Here is a 13,292-nt window from a genome sequence, read left to right as displayed (position 1 = left end):
CTCCGGGTGTATATTTCTTTCTTAATATCTACTTGCTTCAATAATGACAATTTTGAGCTCGACACAGCGCTGTTAGTTAAGACAACATTTTTTGCTAGAATAATGCTAAGATGCTCCTGAAAGAAAAGCAGAGGAGATTCGAGGTAAATACGACCGAGCGTGGCATTTTGAACACTTTCTGCTGCTCCCTAAATCTGAAGAAACAAAATACCTGCAAGCCTGTAGAGATTTGTTGCTAATTCTACCAAATAAATACAAAGTTATTCGTTTAGGCCAAATGAAACGCACTTCCAGTGTAAGTCAAGTGCAGCATTTGCGATACACTGCACAGCTCGATACAAGGAGAACACGTATGTCTCGCATGTCTGGCTAATGTTCTTATCAATAAACATAATAGGGCGAGCCAGCTCTACCCCAGCAAAATTCTCACTCGTTTGGATCGGCCGTGACCTCTATAAATTTAAGGCAATAAGGCTGAGTGGCATATGGCTCTATTAAAAGGGGGGAGAAAAGCAGAAGCACTTTTTTTTTTTTTTTTTCCTCCAAGATTTCATTAGGAAAAGGTTTAATGGTGGAAGGAAAAAAAAAAAAAAAAAAAAAAAAAAAAAAAAGAGCAGTGGTTTGCTGGGTGGAGAGGAATCACAAGCCGGCGAATGAGGAACTTGAAGTCAGCCCAGCCTGGCTGCGGCTGTTCACTTTCTCTGCACAGCGCCTGGCTAGGGCGGAGGGGAAACATGTTTTCCCTCTGTGTTATCAACCTCCCTCAAGGAGGATCCTTTAACAAACTCAGTGTGAAGCTGTTGGTGTTGTCATCTGATTTCCCCTTCCTAACAGGCTGGGTACCGAAAATCCGACACCTGCTTGGCGCTGCCCGAGCGATGCTCAGGCGGAGCGGCACCGGGGGCTGCACCTCCGCTGACCAAAGCCTAACCAAAACTTCATGCTCCCCGGGTTATAAGCAGTTCATCGCCGCGCAAACTTTCGGATTCACGCCCTGAATGCAGAGCATGGGGAGAGGGAGGCTGGCGTAAACGTGCGAGCAGCGACTTAAGACTCGGGCTGGGCAGGGAAATCCTTTGGATCCCCCTCGAGCGTTTTGGCAGAAGACGCAGCCCAGCCGAAGAGCGCATCCCCTCCCCCTAGCCTGCCTTTTATTCCCGATTTTTTTTATTATTATTATTATTTTACCATATTCGCATTGTTTCGAGGGAAACTGAAAAAAAAAATCGTTTCCTTCTCTCTGTAACGCCAAGCACTCAGAACACACACACACACACACACACACACAAAAAAAAAAGCATTCAGGTAATGAAGTCTGTAACTAAACGGTAATTGAATCAGCATAATTTGCACACTGAATGGTTTTCAAATGCTCCCAGTTTACAATTAAAGGAGAATTAATGCGCTTGTTGTTCAGACTGCGGCGCATTAGAATAAATCCAGCACTGTTGTTGTAATGAGTCGGGAGCAGTTTAACTGCCAGCAAACACATTTAAAATTTAACACGACGTATCGATCTCGCTCCGGCTTTTTGACAGATTATTCGCCGCGCACTTTTCTCCCCCCATACCCCCACCCACTCCTGTAAAACCGCCGGGGCTGGGAGGGAAGAGGGGAAGGGAAGAGAATTTCGGGGGGGGGAGTGGGGGGCAGATACAGAGGGAGGGCACGGGCCGGCCCCGACCCCCTGCGCTGGGCGCTGCGCGGCCGCGGGAGGAGCGCGCAGGCAGCCGGGTCTGGCCCCCCCTTTGCTCCCCCCCCCTCGGCCGGGATCGGCGGCCCGCAGCGCCCCCAGGCGGCCCGGCCGCGGCAGCGCAGGGGGTCGCGGAGAGGAGCGGAGCGGGCAGCGCCGCCCCCCGCCCCCCGCCGGCCCCGCAGCCGCAGCCGGAGCATCCCCGGAGCGGGTGTCGGGGTGCGCATGGCTCCTGGAAACGGGGCTCTTTCCTTGCCCTCCGTCGCGGGGAGGATGCTCCGCAGAGCGCTCGGCTGGTGAAGGCGCAGCAGGCAGGGCTGAGAAGGGGCAGCCCGCCGGGGGTTGCTGCTGGAGGATTTTAAGGGGGAGGGGAGGGGGGAGTGGGAGCGAAAGGAGAGAGAGCTCCGCTGTTTGCTCGCGTTCCCCCGGCTAATCTCAGGGGAGATTCGCCACGGAACCAACGGGACCGCACGCGGAAAACCCACGCAGCTGCGCTCCGCGCTGCGCGCTGTGCACCCGGGCTGCGCACCCTGGATGGGCACGGTGCTGGGGGGCTGCTGGGGGGCTCCCAGGGGGCTACCACCCCTGGCCGCGGGCAGGGGCAAGAAGTTGCCTTCTCTCTGGAGCCTGCCAGGGAGCCCCCCCGGCGGCGCTGCCGTGCCCGCGCTGGCACCAGGGGGGCGGTCCGGGAGGTGGCACCGGGGAGCCCCCCGAGCCCGCTGTCCCCGCGGGGAGCAGAAGTTGTCGGGCTGCCCCCCCTGCACCCCCCTACCGGCCCCGGGCTACCCGGGAGGCGGCGGCAGTTGCCATGAGTTTTCTCGTTCTCCGCCGGGCTACTGCCCCTTCCCCGCCGCGCTCCCCCCGGCACAGGGAGGCACTCACCAAGTAGAGGGTGGGCTGCAGCAGAAGGACCGCGTACCAGTACACAGCCTGCATCCTCGCCGCTCAAACTTCCCCCGCGCTGCCTTCGCTGCCTCTTTGTTCCTTCCAGAACATAGATCCACCTGACATCCACTTTACAGAACGAGCGGAGCTCTCACCAGCCTAGACAAAAATGAAATTATAGACCCCATGACCACAAGACAAGGTTAGGCTTGAGACAAGGGGGGAAGAGAGGTGCGTAGGGAAGGGGGGGCGGGAGAGAAGGAGGAGATGGGGTGTGTGGATGGGGGTGGGGGGGAACAAAAAAAGATTAAAATCGAGTTAATCCGGCGGCAGAGCAAAGTGGTCGCGCTGTCCGGGCTGGCTGCGGAGCGCCCTGTGGGCAGCGCTGCCCGGAGCTCGCTCCTTTTGCCGGTGCTGGGGAGCCCCGTGGGTGGGCTGGGACGGCCCGGGGGTGCCACCGCCAGCTCCGCCGCCCTCCCGCCCGCCTCCCTGCGCGCCCCCGCCGGGCACCGGGCGGCAGCCGCCCGCCGCGGAGCCCCGCAACGCCGGAGCGAGGAGGAGAGGGGCCGGGGTCGCGGCGCCGGGGCTGTCTGCGGCTCCAAGCCGTGACTCCCGGGCAGGTTCCTCGCCCCCCCCGCGCCGCCCCACGCGCACCTCCCTCCCCTCCGCCGCTCCTAAAGCGCCCAAAATGCTCGCCCCCGGCCGGGGCCGCGCCGCGAGGCGCCCCGACGGGCTCCGACCCCCGACCCCCGGCCCCGGCCCTCTCCGCCCCCGCGCCCCGCGGACAGCCCCGGCGCCGCGGGGGGGCCGCGGCGGGGATACGTACGGCGTGGGGGGTCCGACGGCAGCCGGGGCTCCGCGGGGCGTTCCATGGGCGAGCCTAGAGGGGCCGAGCGGCGCGGCGCAGCCCGCCGCCCCTGCGCATCTCCTGGCCGCGCTCCGCGCCGGGCCGTCCCGCGGCCGCTGGGCATCCGGCGGTGGCGGGGCGGCTGGCAGGCTGTCCGTCCCCCCCTCGCCTCCCCTTCTCCGCACACAGCCGAGCAGGACACTTACGGGAGGAGGGAGCTGCCCGGGCTGCCCGCTCGCCTTCGGCGGGGGGCGCGGGCAGGAGCGGCGGCAGCGGCGCTCCGGGGCGTCCAGGGCGATTTGTCTCTATTAAAAATGCCTTATCGGCGAGGGAGCGGCGGGCGCCTGCTCTTTAACTTCAGATAAAATCTATCTGCAAAGACCTTGGCCGAGCATCTCGGAATAAAGCGCCGGAGTAGAGCGCCGTCCGAGCCTCACTGCTTGGGGAAAGAGAAAGAGCGGCGGAGGGGGGAGGAGAGGGGGGGGCTTGCCTGGCGGAGAGGGGAAGGGAGGAGGGAGAAAGGGGACTTCAGCGGCGTCCCATCCTCTCCTCCGAGCGGGGTGATGAATCAGAGCCCTCCCCGAGCGGCGAGAGCCGCCCCGCGCCTGCCCCACCGGGCTGCTCGCCCTGCCCAGCGCCGGGAAGGAGCCGGCCGGAGACTCGCTTTTTCCCCCCTCTGTCTTTCATTTCAGTTTTTCCGCCTCCCCCGGGGAGGCGTCCCGTGCACCGCCAGGGCTGCTGAGCCCGGAGCAGAGCCGGCCGGGGCTGCGGAGCCGAGCTGCGGGATGGCAGGGAGAGAAGGAGGGAGGGAAGGATGCTTCTTCCCGCCGGCAGGAACCTGTAGCTGGACGGCCCCGCGGAGGGAGGCTGGGGAAGCTCGGCCCTGCCGCGTGCCGTGCCTAATCCCACCAGCTGTCATGCAAAGAGAAAGGTCTCATCGACCTTGTTTGCCTTCTTCTTTACTAGTGCTGGGGGTTCTTCTCCTGCCCTCTTCCATCTTCCCCAAACAGTATCATTACCACTGTGACATTGGGACAGGGTGAAGGGGAGGATACCAACAGCACAGTGTAGCCTTACCAGATCCCCAGCCTTGACAGCAAAGCTCAGATTTATCACCTCCCAAAGGGGAGCCAAGAAGCAAGCCAGAGCGCTGTACAGAGCAGGAAACGAGAGAGAGGGAGAGAAAGAGAGAGAGAGAGGGAGGGAGGGAGGACTTCTCTTGTCCTGCCAAATCCTTGCTGCTCCCAGAGCATGTCTTTGTAATTAACATTTGCAATCTGAAGCTTCAACACCAATCTGTAAAATACTGTATTAAGTTGGGGGTCCGAGTCTGGGATGCTGATTACATATATTACATATATTACATATATTACATAATAAGAGGGGAGCAGGAAAGGGAGGAGGAAGGTAATGAATACTCCTTGGAAGAGCAGCACCATAGTTCCCCCCATGGCCATCGCTGCTCCAAACACCTGGAAGATAGACACCTCCATATGTCCCCAGTACCATCCCTCTGTTAGACATGTGGGACGCTCACGTCACGGCTTTGAACAGAAGCATGCAGCCTGCAAGGAATCATACTGTCATCCTGCCCCTCCAGACAGCCTCTGCAATACCATGCAGGCTGAAGCTGCCTAGGGACTTCTTGTTTCCAACGGGTAACAAATCAAAAATCACAGCTGACTTATCCCTCCTGCCAGCTGCCTCCTGTATCTATTCTACTCTTGTTTCCCCATAAGTGAGGGGCTTTGTCTGCATTTATTAATCAATCTGTAGATAGAAAGATAAATGTTACTCTCTTAGCACAGAACAAACTTGCCACAAGCTGAGTGTAGCCTACAGATGACCTAGGCTATGGATCTTTGCAAGAAGCTGCTGACATAAATTTAGACCCAGCATGGTTGCTCTTACTTTAGACAGGAGATTGCAAGGTTGATATGGAGCAGGAAGAGCAAATGAAAAGTCTGACTGATTTCCATGGGTCACATTCCTGAGGAGGCCGATGCTTGTTCAAGAAGGAACAATCCACTCTAGTGCCTGTTTAACTTGATTCAGCCTCTGTAAGGTTTGATCATTAATGTCTTCATAGTGAAGGTGATATGGAAGTAGTCCTTGCAGAATAGTTCTCCTCCACCTGGGCAAAACAAACATCTTCCCAGTCTTTCTCACCCAGATCCTTGTGTCTCATTTAGGGGAGCACTGCAGAGGAACTTTGGGCTCCATTGGCCTCACAAGAATGGCTCCTCTTTACTTCAGCCCACTGAAATCTCCTCCTCCTGTGAATTCAGTGAGACCTACAAACAGTCTGGTCTCCATGCTACCTACCTGAGGCATCAGAAGGCTCTTGAGGCAAAGGTCTTAAGGGGGAGGAACCTGTTTTCTACCATGTGCGGGCTGATCCAAGGCTTCAGTGAGGACTTCTTCACACTTTGGCTGACCTCCTCAGCCAAAGGCACTGAGAAAACTGAAGCTCCATTTGGACTGCTTCCCTCCTTTGTCTCTCCAGAAGACAGGAGCAAGGATCATATGAAAGTCTGGATTGATCTTTTCTTGCTAAAGAAAAAAATATAAAATAAAATATAAAAAAGCAGGCTACAATGTATTCCAGCTGCGAACATTTTCAAAGGGAATGCACTGCTTATCTGACATTTAGGATTTTTCGACATAGTCATTTGACTTTTATCTGATTCTGTAATATTGGCAGAGCAGCTTAAGTGAAATATTAGATTTTTTAAAGTTAATGTTAATTCCAACCATTTGGATACTGCATGTAATCTTAGCAACAAGGTCCCCAGCAAGGTAGTGTGAGCTGGTGGGGCTTTACAGAATCACAAATTCTGGGTTTACTAATGGACTTTTAAAAAGTCCAATTAGACTTTAAAATGCAATTGGGCTATTTTTAAAGCTTTGAAATATATTCTGACCTTTAGGTAGTTTCCCTGTTATTGCGAAGAAAGCTTCCTGGCTTGCAGAACTAAAAGGGTCACAGGCAGAAAATCCAAAGACAATGGCAAGTGATTAATAATTGCTAGAGGTTCCAACAGAAGATGGGCACATTGTTTAATTGCTTGAGGCACTAGAGGAAGATACAGTGCTGTAATGATAAATATGAAATAAGTGGGCTAAATTTACTGTGCAGTGTAGCTAACCTCCCTGCACGTGGGCAGTTATGTATGAAGTAAAACTGGTAAATAGATCTGAATCCTATGCAATACAATTCATAGCGCATAAGTGTTTATTTTGGAAATAGTGCTTGGAAAAAAAAAAAAAAAAAAAAAAAAGTAAAGAAAAGAAACCAAAGGTGGGCCAAAATACTAAGGGTGAAGCAAGCCTTAGGAGGTAAAAAAACGACACAGCTTAACCACCATTTTTCCATCTGCTCTGAACCAGATTTTTTTCTCTGTGTTTCATTGTTACAATCAATGTCTGGGTCGGGAATTTTGGTGAAGTCAATGGAAGTTTTGTCCCATCTCTTTAAAGGATATATTAAATTGTTAACAATGGCTGTCTTCAAACAAAAAAAAAAAAATCGGCCTGTGCTATGAGCAAATATCATCTCATCTATATGCAAGTTGAAGTACTATTGAATTCAAGTGGAGTTGCATATGCACTACAATGACAGATTATGGCCTCCACAGCTTTTCTATATTTGTACTATACAGTACAGGCCAGATGCCTCGTATCACTCATGTAAATAATCTTACTGAAATGTTCTTCATATTGCCAACCGTTAATTCATCAGACCTTCTCTTTTTATTCCTTCCCCTTTTCACATATTAAATAGATTTAGTTTGGTTTCAAGGAAATCTTAATGTACTGAGTATTTTTACTGTTAGTATAAATACTACAAACAGAGTCCCTTGTCACATCTTATTTCCATTCTTTCAAGGTCAGAATATGACTGTATGTACTATTCATATATCTAAATATAAAAATTTCGCTGTGAGACTTTTATTTATATTGCATTGATTTCTGCCTACTTACAGTCAAAGACATACTGTTAAGTGGTGTTACTCTGTATTCCATGTGGAAAAATACAGGAATACTCCAACCACTATAAGGGAAGTGTCTTGAATTCATGATGTTTGTAATTATTTCTCCTGTCATTATGTCATGAGGAATCACACAACGGTGGAGTGAGCTGTGGCATTCAGCATCAAAGATGACTAAAAGGTAATGTACTAACAGTAATGCCTGGATCACTCAATGCTTCTATGATATAAATGTGAGCAAGCCTACAGGCTTCACTGGACTTATTCCAGGTGACACCCTGTGTGCACACATACTCAGGATTTTTCCCAAAATACTTCAGATAAGGTGAGACATAAATTATTGCCTATATGAATAAAATTTACAGCCAAGTTTATCTACAGGACTGGCTCATTAATAATGCCTTTAAATCCAAGGGGAAAAAAAAAAATCTCATGAATCATGAATGCAATAAGTAAAAAAGCTTTCTAATCTTCTTTGCATAGGGAGCTTCTTTTCTAACATAATGTGTATAATAGAGATTTGTATTTGCATTCACATTTATTTCATCCATTAGATCTTGACAACACAGGAAATAGAAGAGTTTTAATAATACCCATAAGAAAAGAAAAGAAAAAAAAAGAAAAAAAGAAAAAAAGAAAAAAAAAAAACATTTAAAGTAATGGAAGGTGTCTGTACTGAGCAAAGAGTAATGTTGTCCAGAAAATACCACAACGTGGTTGATTTTCCTAAAGACATAATTAGATTTCAGAAATACTGTAGGACTAAGTGATTTTTTAAATTAAAATCCAATTATTGGAATACTTCATGATGGCCACTCTAGGGATTATTAGCTGACAGCAACACTTGTTGAAATTGTAAAACTTGGTAACAAAAATATTATTAAAATCTCCTCTGTGTGTTTTTTAATTGCACAGTAACCCAACGTATATAATATCAGCTGGAAAGGCTTTATGCAAAAGAGCTAAAATATGAGAGTTAAATTGTCTTAAAGTAGAAATTGATGTGGGAGACAGTCTTTGAGGCCAATTGTCTTCACTTTCTGAGAGGAATAAAGTGGGCAAGACCCTGAAGGCTTCTTGGACTTCCTGCAGGGCCGGAGGAAGGACAGACAATCGCAGATGAAGGCATCATCAAAGCAACAGCTCTTGGGCTCCTGGGAGAACATCACTCTTCAAGGCTTGGCCAAAAAGTGCTTTGTACAAACTCTTAACATCCAAGGCAGAAGTCAGCTCTACAGAGAAAAAGAGGAAAAGGCAAAACTTGTCTCTGAGAGCCTGTCAGGGTAGGATATCCTGGCTCTATATCACGTGTTCCTTAAGCAGGAGTCACCTCCCTGACACAGCATTATGGCCACTGAAGGGAGATCTCCTACTGTCTTTCTCTCTCTCTCATTTTTTTCTCAGTCAGACTGCAGCAGTTGTGTATGCTCAAGCAGTGCCAGGTTGACCATCCTGAAGACAGAATTTACCTGTTACTTTATGGAGCAGTTGCTGCAGAAGGGCAGGATGCCAGGCTGTCAACATTTCCAAAGGCTCTGAGGGCAGCTCCTTCCTCACACCATTCCCTCCCTTGAGTTTTGTGCCAAGAACATTACAGTACGGTCAACAGGCAGGGCCCAGAGTGGTACTGGGTCTTCTGCGCCAGACTCACTTGTTCATGGGAACCTGGACTGGAGCTACAGCTTCTATGCACTGCAATAAACAACCTCACAGCTCTGTTGACATCAAGGGAAGTAAAGGTGGTGAATGACTGGCACTGCTGATGTCCAAAAGAAACCTTATTCTTTTTTATGGAGGCAGCTGATAAAGGGGCAAATTATCTCACTTGGAACAGCCTAAGAGCTGAGCTCAGATGCAGGACTCTTCATGCCAAATACTGTTGCCACTGGCTGTAGCTAAGATGAAGTGGGCTCCTGGGTGAGTTTTCAATGAGTTATGTGCAGCTCTGAACCCTTTCAGACTGTTTCTTCTTTGAGCTGGGCTTGTAAACTGCCTACCATGGTGATTTGGCTGGGAACTCATCAGTGGCAGAACGTGAGGGTGATAGTTTACCTTTCAGAATGACATAGCTTAGTATAGTTGGTTTTGTAAGGGAAGATAAGATATTGGGGAACAACTCAGAGATTTCTGCCTTTCATGTTTTAGACCCTTAAATGGTCTAGCACTCCATTCTTCTTCAGACAAATGAAAGTTTTGAGACTTCCTTCAAATGAGGTGTTGGGTCTTTGTGAGAGATCATGTCTGCACAAAAATGTGTCAAATTTCACCTTGTAATAATAACACAATAATCGTTTTTGCCTAGCCAAGCCTATATATGCTATGAAAACAAAATAAGATATTTTAGACCAAAACATCCTTATTAGAAATGGAAAAATCTTGGAAGAACTTTCACCTTTGATGAAAGCCTGAAATAGACTTTTGTCTTTGCTTTAAAAGGGGAGAGAAAGCTTCAGGCAACATATCAAAGAAATTACAGAAGAAATGAAATTCCTACTTTTGCATGCAGTTGTTGCTGAGGTATGAATACTTGGCTGCAAAAAGACAGCTGTCAGGATCACCGGTATTAATGAATATATATTTGAAGACAAAGGAATGTCGATTTGTTGAGTTACTTTGTTGTGCTGATGCAATAGCTGTACTGCACACAGATGCATTTCCATTTTACTCTTGAGAAAACTTTACTAAAAATTATTGGAAAGTAAAGCCAAAAATCAGATGAAAGAGAAGCAACCAATTCCTTTAGTTTATATCATTTAATGTAAAAAATCACACTCTCTCTGTCAAAGATTTATAAGGCATGGCGGGGGGGGGGGCCCCCGGGGGGGGGGTGTTAATTACGCTGGATTATTACAATCTTCCAGTGCCACCTTGTGGCTTAGCATAAGACTGCAAAATGCATCCAACATTAAACTTCACATTTGCCAAGCATAAACACCCAATTGCGCATGTAGCAGTCCATAAGTTAACAAAATGCAAGCGGGAAGAGAGTTTTTCATCCTGTGTATTGAACAGCATTTTTCTCTGGTTACAAACAACATGCCCGCTTTTGCTGGTACAGAGTTGCACCCATCAAGCCTGATGCTAACATTTGGGTGTTACTCAAAGGACATGCTCCAAAGCATATTGCAGACAGACTCTGAGGGAGGCTTTCCAACAGGCAATATCAGAACTGCTTTAGCAATGCTCCATGTCTATACCATGCACTTTAGTACCAAGGATGTGCTTTTTGGTTTAAAACTGCTGTTCTTACTTTACCATGAGTGTATCACCATGCATGGCCTTACCACATTTGGGCCACTATTTCAGTGCTACACCACTCCCATTTCCTAAACCTACCAGACCCCTCTTGCTGCAATCTGAGGCTTCATTATTGAATCACACTTACAGAAATGGGATCACAGTTCCTGAGCAGAGACCATTGCTACAAGAGCAAAACCTTGCATAAATATGCGTAGTACCTTGGTGATAAGGGATTTGCACCAACAGATAAGTGGACTTCTTAAAGCTGGAACTGAAGAAATACACATTATCCAGAAATAAAATCAGCCCATTTCAGGTGGACATAACCTCTCTGAACAGGAAAAGCACACCTTCTAGAAGGGAAGGTGTGCAAGACAGCAGCAATGGCAGTGACACTGGCATTAGCTGCCGGCTGGTTCACACTCAGACCAGCACTGTGAACTCTGTTTCATGGGTAGGAAAGCACAGTTCCCAGGCTACCTCACCCACATCCTAGAGAAACTGCCATTTTCAGCTGTACAAAACTTGGAGCCATGGCAAAGACATTTAGAGGACATCAAAAATTAAACCAAGGGGAATCCAGTTGCTTGTTTTCAAAAAATCCATACAACTCACAGAAGGCAATTGTATGAAAATAATCTCTAGGTTGCTAAAGCTGAATTGACTACTAAGATCAAAATCATTCCTGGATAATTATGTCTCAAATGATCTTCCAGTGCCAGTCAACCACTATATAACAGCTCTTAAATTGGGATTCCTGTTTTGGAGAATTAACCATTTAGCCTACTGACAGAGCCATCTTTTACGTTTCAGCCCACACTTCTTACAAATCTGTGCTGCCAAATCTGTTGTTTCATGTCATCTGTCGATAGTATATATTATGTCATTTTCAAAGGTGCTGAGCTTATGCACTGTACCACTCATAAGATAATAGGATCATAAAACATAATTGTAAGAAGCACATTTTAGGAAGATTCATCTTCCTCTTGAGGCTATAAGATGTGTCCATGATTTTATATCCACACATAGATTTAAGGAGACTATCAGATGCTGACAGAAGCCTGATTTAAACAGCAATGTTAGAGCAAGGTGGCCATGATCACTCCAGCTCCCCAGGTAAATCCAGCCTTGTAGATCTCATTTTGTCTCACAGATGTGGAGGACAGTCTCAGTATGAATGACTGGACTATTTCTAGCCAAACACATGCTAAGTAGGCATCTATGTGCACTTCAGAACTTGGATGCACTATTTTACTGAGTTTAGATATCTCCAGACTCAGATATACAGTCTCAAATTACTCTGCAATAGGAACAGACTGTTTAGAATTAAATCTGCATTTCCAACACAGAAAGAGTAAATTTGGGTTCTAGCGATCAGAATTCTAGAATGTATATGTCCCTAGTCTTAAGGGGAATTACATTTCAAGTTAAGTGTGTGTGTGTGGAGGAGGAAATTATATAGTTAATTATGTTTTAAACTCAATGAATCTTTGAAACATTGCCAGCATGGCAGAATGCACTGAGATAAAACAGATGTAAGGAGCTCAGTTTTAGAACTTGTTCAGTATAAGCCCTTGTTGACTAAAATTTAGTAAATCCTGGAGCTTGGTAGTTTAAACTCTGACTTTGAATTATATCCACAGATTTAGTGAACAGTCTTTAACTAGATCAAGTATAAAGCTGGTCGGAGAAAATGATAAATAGGTACCTGTTTGTTTCCCACTTGAGTGCTGGGCACTGCAAAGATAGATTAATTACCCTTAATTAACTATCTCCTTTGTAGAAGCTTGAAGCAAACTATCTAATGAGGCCAAAAAGAGAGGGGAAGCTACTTGATTCACTTAATGTGCAGGTATCGTCTGCACAATTATCTGCCCTCTGAGCAAATGGGGTGCACTCATAGCAACCAAGCTCCTGGCCCTCGTAAATGTGACAAATAGAAGGAACTTGGGGAGACAGAAAACTACGAGTGCTCACAGAGACATCATATCACAGTGTCAGCTGTGGGCAAATAGCACCTGTGCTACTAAAGACAAAGCAAGTTTTGTGTAGGGGCAACATCCATCTGAAGAGGATTGAACATCTCCAGGAAATGTATTCCCTGAACCATACAATATCTCTGTATTCTCTTGAACTAAAGATATCAGTCTGAGGACAAGAAATCTAGCTTACATTGTTAAGAGGATACCCTACAGAGATTCAGTTGTCAGGCACACAGATAATCCAGTTTCTGATTCCACAGAGAACGGTCCAATGATTTGCCTACCACATGTAACAGTGATGGACCTCTGAAGGCATTTAGTCAGTTTTTTATGCAATGCCAAAAAGGATCTGGTAGCTGTGGAACATGATAATATCAATGTCGAGGGAAGAAGCAGAAAAGACAAAACATGTTCTTTTAGGCAGGGGGCTAAATTCTAGTCTGAAATACCCCCAGTACCATGCTCACAACCAGAGAAAAAATACACCTGAAAGAATGGTTGAGCATACAGCAAAGACAAAAGGCTAAATTTCTGACACTCTCTGGAACAGACAAGATCTACATCAGAAGGAAAGCAAAGCCAAATGAGAACCAAGTCATTGGTTCATTCAGAAAATTATGCAGAACTTTTAAAATAAAACTCAAGAAAAGGCA

The 13,292-nt window shown here is 47.5% G+C and overlaps 1 protein-coding gene across 3 annotated transcripts in view; it reads right to left on the bottom strand.

Moving 5' to 3' along the window:
• NXPH1 (neurexophilin 1) overlaps positions 1-4,627 on the bottom strand; it is a 153,361-nt gene extending 148,734 nt beyond the window's left edge. The window contains exons 1-2 of one of the 3 annotated variants that reach the window (XM_035319066.1): positions 4,503-4,627; positions 2,576-2,737 (exon numbers count right to left, since the gene is read on the bottom strand). In XM_035319066.1, the coding sequence (XP_035174957.1) occupies positions 2,576-2,629 (54 nt within the window). In that variant the 5' untranslated portion in view covers positions 2,630-2,737; positions 4,503-4,627. Of the gene's footprint in view, positions 1-2,575; positions 2,738-3,404; positions 4,320-4,502 lie in introns of those variants that run through there. The other 2 variants (XM_035319064.1, XM_035319065.1) reach the window with 2 other exon arrangements.
• Between the last annotated feature and the right edge of the window lie 8,665 nt (positions 4,628-13,292).

The sequence above is a fragment of the Oxyura jamaicensis genome, chromosome 2, assembly GCF_011077185.1.
Source record: "Oxyura jamaicensis isolate SHBP4307 breed ruddy duck chromosome 2, BPBGC_Ojam_1.0, whole genome shotgun sequence".
In the NCBI taxonomy this organism is placed as follows: Eukaryota; Metazoa; Chordata; class Aves; order Anseriformes; family Anatidae; genus Oxyura; species Oxyura jamaicensis.
The sequence above is the reverse complement of the archived record's forward strand: the minus strand, read 5'-3'. Positions and strand labels throughout refer to the sequence as shown.